Source organism: Solanum tuberosum, unplaced genomic scaffold (assembly GCF_000226075.1).
Source record: "Solanum tuberosum cultivar DM 1-3 516 R44 unplaced genomic scaffold, SolTub_3.0 scf00154, whole genome shotgun sequence".
In the NCBI taxonomy this organism is placed as follows: Eukaryota; Viridiplantae; Streptophyta; class Magnoliopsida; order Solanales; family Solanaceae; genus Solanum; species Solanum tuberosum.
The window spans coordinates 1,274,182-1,281,527 of record NW_006239079.1 but is presented as its reverse complement, the minus strand read 5'-3'; the positions used below and the strand labels follow the sequence as shown (position 1 = coordinate 1,281,527).

At 35.2% G+C, this 7,346-nt stretch overlaps 1 protein-coding gene across 3 annotated transcripts; it reads left to right on the top strand.

Moving 5' to 3' along the window:
• Positions 1–1,368: 1,368 nt before the first annotated feature.
• Positions 1,369–5,334, top strand: LOC102577918 (CDPK-like protein). Of its 3 annotated transcripts, XM_015311259.1 has the most exons (6): positions 1,369–1,534; positions 2,069–2,190; positions 2,275–2,971; positions 3,064–3,360; positions 4,268–4,657; positions 4,770–5,334. In XM_015311259.1, exons 3-6 carry the CDS (start codon positions 2,383–2,385, stop codon positions 5,027–5,029), a joined length of 1,536 nt encoding a protein of 511 aa, XP_015166745.1. In that variant the 5' UTR covers positions 1,369–1,534; positions 2,069–2,190; positions 2,275–2,382; the 3' UTR covers positions 5,030–5,334.
• Positions 5,335–7,346: the final 2,012 nt, after the last annotated feature.

Here is a 7,346-nt window from a genome sequence, read left to right as displayed (position 1 = left end):
TCTTTATAATTTTGCTATGAAGAAGATATAACTATTAGAGAATTTTAATAATCAAAGGGGTCGTTTGGTTGGGAACTAGTTATCCCAGGATTAACTATCCTGGGGTTAGTTATCCTGGAATGACTTATCACACCATGTATATGAGATAATTTATCCGATCACTGTGCTATAAATGGTGGGATAAGTTATCCCAAACATGTCAACCAAACAAGACATCTAAATTTTGTCCCAGGACTATTTATGTTTATCCCTCACACCAAACGAGGTAAATTATAGTTAACAAAGGAAAAGTTAATTATAAAGAAAACAAAACAAAAAGGATATAAAAAATTATAATTTTTGACATAGCACTGATGTATCGTTGATATGACTACGAGTGTAATACACCACATACTGTGAGAGCGACATTACATGTTTAGGGTGGTATTAAATTCACTTTAAATAGTAAATATATGTAATAAATCGTCATGATAATTTAAATATGAAACTGACTTTTTAAGATATATTCAAAGAAAAATTTATGTCTTCTCCCTATAAATCTAAAATTTTTCCTTTCTTTCCTAAATTCTTATCCATTCAAATAAAATGTACTCACATAAAGTGTATATTTTTTAGGTCTACATAAAAACTAAGATTCTGAGAGATGACGGATGATGTCACGTTCAAAGGGTATCTGCATTATTTATGTACGTACATACACAACTCAGAAAGGTAGGGCAAATGGGTATAAAAAATAATGATAATTAAATTCAAATATTTAAAATTCAAAAGCAATGGCCTAACCAAACAACAAAGCACCAAAGGAAATTCGTTCGTGGAAATTGCTTCTTTTTTTTTAAAATTAAATATTTTAATTTTGAGTTTTTGATATAAAAAATTCCTAGTAATAAGTAGTTTTCTATAGTGAACCCTGCAATAACGCGAATTCAAATTAATCGAGTTTCAACACGTATATTAGACATATACCAATGCAGTTGTTTTTTAAAATAAAAAATCTTGATTTTGAGTCTTTTGACATGAAAACAATTCTTGGCAATAAGTGTTTTTCAAAATGATTCCTACACCACGCAAATTCAAATGAATTTTTCCATAATGAACCCTGTAACAACGTAGAGTTTCAACACGTATATCAGACGTAGAGTTTCAACACGTATATCAGATATGGACCAACGAAACTAATTTTTTTAACCAAAGACCTTGATTTCATGAAAAGATTCATGATAATACATGATTTTTTCAAAATAAATTCAACACCATATAAATTTAAATTAATGAAATTTCAATACAAATATCAGACACACGAAAGAAGAAGCAAAAAGGAAAAAGCAAGAAAGAAAATAATAATACAGCACAACGCAAAAGACTCCGCGTATAGAAATCAAATTAATTTTGTGTGTAGGGGTTGGGTTTAAGCTTAAGAACTTTGAAGGCGACCAGACAGCCCCACTCCACAGGTGGTCTCTTTCTCTCCCTGTGGGTTGTGGCCTTGTGGGCAAAGAAATTGATAGTAACTCCGACCCAATTCCCTTCTCTGGTTCGTGATTTTGGCTTGCCCCTTCTTTGTATTTGTATCTTACACCTTTGATTTGAAAAAAAGTTCGTCTTTTTATGCGTTTCTTGAAAAAAATGGATCTGGGTCTTTTTCTGTTTTCGAGGTTCTCGTCAGTTTGAATATGTTTCTTGGAGCCATCTTTCTTTATGTGTGTTTTCTGCTTCTGGGTGTTTGCTAGTTTGTGTTTTGGGAGTTGATCAGGGTGTTAAATTGTTTTTCTTGGTGACGTATGTTGTTGATTTTATTGGCTAGTTGGGTTTAGTTGTGAAAATGTGTAGAGTACAGTATTTTTTTTTTTTTTTGAAATATTAAATCTTTTTTCTTTATGTTTGTTGTTTGTTGTTTTCGTTTTATTAACAGACTGATAGTTGTAGGATCTGTCCAAAGATAGGCTTAGCTGAATTTTGTTTTTGCACTGTGGTTTTTCTGAAAGTTATTATCTTGTAAATTGTAAGAACTTCAATTTGCAGTATGTGAACTTGAAATTGAGTTTGTGCACGTTTTTTGACTTGTCAGATCCAGCTGGTTTTCACGTTTGCAGCTTAGAGTATGATCTTGTGATGTGACGAGTTTATTATTATTGGGCATAATGACCAGATTAGTTGAACGGCTAATGTAGACACAGACTTCACCATCTGGTTGTTGGAAGCTTCTTTTAGTATGTTGACCAAATTTGTATGGTTCAAAATCAATTATTTTGACTTGAAAATTTTGTTTCCTAGTTGTTGGAGAGGATAACTTCGACAAGGTAGTCAGTGTTTTCGAGATTGGAGAAACGGAAGTTGAGATCTTCATTGGTATCCTCTGGTTATATTGGGTTCAATTCTCGTATGGCTGTTGCCAAGAGCAACAGCAACACTGAATCATCATTTTATACATCATGTTGCTATAAAGTTGCAAACTTGAGTGGGACCATTTTGGATGCAAGTCATACTGCTAATCTGCATGATCGTTACGTTCTTGGAGAACAGCTGGGCTGGGGACAGTTTGGGATAATCAGGACATGCTCTGACAAGTTTACCGGAGAGGTGTTGGCCTGCAAATCAATTGCAAAAAATAGATTGGTGACTCAGGAGGATGTGCGAAGTGTCAAGCTTGAAATTGAAATAATGACCAGGCTTTCTGGCCACCCAAATGTTGTAGATCTCAAGGCGGTTTATGAGGAAGAAGATTGTGTACATCTAGTAATGGAGCTTTGTGCTGGGGGAGAACTTTTCCACCAGCTGGAGAGGCATGGTAGATTTTCCGAGGCTGAGGCCAGGGTTCTCTTCCATGACCTAATGGAAGTGGTGATGTACTGCCATCATAAAGGCATTGTACACAGAGATCTTAAGCCAGAGAACATTCTCTTGGCTACAAAGGGTTCTTCTTCTCCGATAAAATTAGCTGATTTTGGTCTCGCAACTTACATCAAGCCAGGTATAATTTCTCCTTTCCTTTGAAAAAACCTATATGCAACATTGTTATACCTATTCTGATAATTTTATGCATCATCAACTTTCTTGTTCCAGGTCAAAGTTTGCATGGTACTGTTGGCAGCCCATTTTATATAGCTCCTGAGGTCCTGGCAGGAGGTTATAATGAAGCAGCTGATATCTGGAGCACTGGTGTTATTCTTTACATTCTTCTTAGTGGAATACCACCATTTTGGGGGAAGACAAAGTCAAAGATCTTTGATGCTGTCAGGGCAGCTGATTTGCGGTTTCCTTCTGATCGGTGGGATACAATATCATCTTCAGCAAAAGAGTTGATTAAAGGAATGCTATGTACGGATCCTTCCCAGAGGCTTACACCTCAGCAAATTCTAGGTATAATATGCAAGATATTTATCAAATTCATTATACTTGTTACCTAAATAGAACTGATGAATAATCTTGACAAAGAAAATAGAACTGTTGACTGACGTTTGATGCATCAAGAATGTATATTTATTTGTGTTTGACATCAGTAGTTGGTTTGAAAGGATAGATTGATCAAGCACATAAGCTTGTGAATATAGAATGAACCTACTAAGGGTAGAAGTGGATAGTAAACTGTGAAAACCAGAATATCTAGAATTCATTAGATATGTAACTGCATCAGATCCGTAAATTTCTGAAGGACTTGCTATCTTATATTCTTCTCAAAATTGTTCTTATTCCCGTGGATATGAAATTGACCTCTACAACATGATATATCATATTTGCTACCACACTTTGTTTGTGCTCTCAGCCTGCTTCTCAAGATGATGAATCTTCAAAATTCCTCAGTCAATGGATGAATTTTTCTTACCTAAGCTGTAATCTAACTTCGGAAGATCCAATTCATAAAATCCTTCGGGGTGACCCAGTGGTTTGAGCCTTTGGGACTTCCATGTTGGAGGTCTCAAGTTCGAAACCTCTTTACCAAATGCCAGCGAAAGCAAGGGATTTGACTTCTGGGTTGAGCTCGTCGCACCGGGCTTGCTTAGTGCGGGTTACCTTTCCTGTGTGTTTGCGAGCTATTGTATAGGAGCGAGGATTTTACCCTGTGTGCACCCAAAGGGTAGCGGCTGCGGGTTTTCCTTGTCATTAAAAAAAAGATCCAATTCATAAACTGATTTTCTCTGATTGAGTTAGATTTTTCAGTTCTTAAAAGGCTTTTTCTTTTATCTAAGTAGTGAAGCAGTTGAGGATGTATCAGTTGAGCAGCTTACTTCTTGTCTTACCTCAAACTTATGATTTTGACACTTAACAGATCATGCTTGGGTACGGGATATCTCACCGCATTTCAATGAACCATGCCTAAAAGTGCATTCAGATGAAGGCTCCTGCTGCTCTTCTCTTATGACTCGGAATCAGGATATCAGTTTTGGCACAGGTTCTGCCGTTTTAATTGATGCCCAATCGCCAAAATTCACGTGCAAGTCATCATTTTCTACTTTACTAACCGAACAATCAACAACTTCCTATGGATCCGCTGTATTCTCTTTCAGTAGTACTAATGGATCAAATGGCCATGACTTTGCTTCTCCTGTTCTAACACTGCCTAGTTTTACATTCTTCGGCTCAAGTTTAGTTGTTGATCAAGGGAGTTATGAAGTTGATTTATCTGTTAGGGCATCTGATGTGGATTTACTTCATAAAGGTAATTTCACAGTTTTTTTAAAAAAATTCATCTTAAACTGTAAATTGCTATAGCCAAAGTTATCTGTCCGTCTGGAGTCCTAGGATTTAAACCTATTCGACTCATGTCACAGATGCCAGTGTGGGAAAGGTGTTTATGTTGTCAGAGTCTCCTGTAAGCCTTGAGCAAGTGGTAAGAGATAAGACAGCAGAAGTTAGAAAGAGTGGATCAAATGGATCTAGAACTCTAGGCATCCAGAGCAGGAGGAACCATACAATTGGTCTTGGTGAATTTGAGCAGATTGATATTGTGGTGACCGAAACAGTTATCCGATGGGCGTCGTGCACATGTCTTCCTACCGCCACATCACTCAGGTCTTCTCTTGTCTGCTGAAAGTGTAGATGACTTTATGGCTTAACTTGTCAGTAGCTTGTGCTGAGAAAAAGAGTTGTTAACCTTGATGTTCGCTTAATGAGGTCATGTAACATGTTAGATTCATGAGCTTCTGGACTAAACTGTCAAAGCTTTTTTGCAACTCACAAGTTTGATTTTGGTAAAATATCGTACCATAAAATGATGTTTTCTTGAGTTACAAAGCTTTTGTCTATCGTTAATGTGAAGGGGAGTGAGTCAATTGCTTACGAGACTTTTCCACATGTATAATGTTTCTGTCCTGATATTCAATGAGTTTGCATGGCCATCCGGTATCTGTGTAGCATTTCATTTGCCTTGGTCCGAATATGGGTATTCGACGTACATTTTCACTAGATACATGAGCTTGTTTTCTCAAATGCAGAAACTTATATAAACAACAATAGCCTGCTATTACTGCAAGGTCTTTAATCAGAGTTTGAGCTTCAAAAATGGCTGCACAAGATGAATGCAATTATCTTTACATGGTCGTTAGGTAGGATGTATTAGATTCTATATTAGACATGACATTATTTAATTCTTTGTTTGGTAGGATTTTTAGCTTATGTATATAACTAAAAGTATCATACTTAGGAAATCATGGTATTAGACTTTTGGTAATACAATGGTTATTAATACATGGCACGAGTAAAGACATAACTGCCGTTAATACATCAAATCAAACAATGTATAAATATAATCCCAACATTACTAAATACACTCTATTCAACACTATTCTTATGCACTATCAAACGACCTCTAAAGTTTCAACTTATATAACTGATCGGATAAAAACAACACTGTTTGTGCAATGTAATCGGTTGTTGCAGGTTATTACTCTGTTTTCTAGGTTATTACTATCATTCTTGATACGAAGAGCTACCTGTTATTGTAGGTCAACTTAACCTAATTGTGTGGGAGCTTTTTTACATAGTCGGTGCATATAATATAAACTCCATTTTTAAAGTTTTGATGTGGCTTGTTTTGTACTCTCATTTACTTAAAGAATACAATTAATCCTTTCTTGTGATTGCCAAAGAGCTGACTTTAGAGTTGTTTATGGTGTGATCTTTTTACTTTTCAAGTAATATAGTTGTATAAGTTATCCCATTGTGCAACCATGTGAGGAGATGGTAGACAAAATGATGGGTTTTTTCTGTTTTTTCCGCGTTGACATGTCCCAAACTATTAATTAAAATTTAAAACTATAGCTTATATAGGGTTTCTCTTTTTAGAATTGGTACTTTGGGTGGAGTGGTCTTGTTCCCACCTCCACATGGCCATGGAGAATAAAATGTTGGTGCAAATACAATTAGACATTGACTATAATAATAATGGGAAATGTGGATATGAATGGTGAGGGACCATCCAACTAAGGATTTTTTTTTATTTTTTTTTGCTTTCATAATCGACAAGATTCACTATTATAATTTGTCTTGTTTATGCTTTCCACGACTCTATGATCCTTCTTTGCTCTGTCCTTGTAGGTACTCTTTCCTTTATTAAAGTTTTGTTTCAAAGTAAAAATCATACTAGTTGCCACTTTTAGGGCTACCAATTAGAATGTATATCCAAGAGCCTTACGTATTGTGTCATGATCACCACATATTGATAAAAACAAGAAGAAATTCCTGATTAAAAAAAAACATGAAGGCATGGAAATTATGAAAGCTAGTTGGTAAGGAAAAAATGTAGAATGATATCAATAAATACTATTAGAAATAGTGAAGGTTCCTTGATATAGTAGTCATAACTTAAAAGTGCCCCAGAGATCTGTTAGTTGAAAATTAACCAGAGTTGAAATTCAAAATTGTACAACTGAAATTTGTCGACGGTCTAAGTAAATCTTTAGGACAGTGTCAATTTAACTTTTGAAGAATGAGGAGACTAGTTTCATAATGTATTGTGTTGTATCATACTGTATTGTTTTAATGAATATAATGTTTGGATAGATTGTATGTTCTCCGTTGTTATATAATGTCACACATCCATAATTTGAATGATAAACCTATAAGAAATTGAACGGTATGAGGTAGAGCCACTATGGAAAGATAGGGTAAATCATAAATGATAAAATAGAATTATTAAATAATAAGTAAAGACAAAATGAGAAGAAAATATTAAGGTAACCATACGATCACACCAAATCGATCGTTCAATTAGGGACAGGCACACATGAAAATTCATTAAAATTGGACAAGGCGACAAGAATTCTCAATGAACTTTCACATCATTGTAGATTCAGGATGGTATGTCAAACATTTGATCAATAAGCTTTCAATTTACTATATAGCACGTG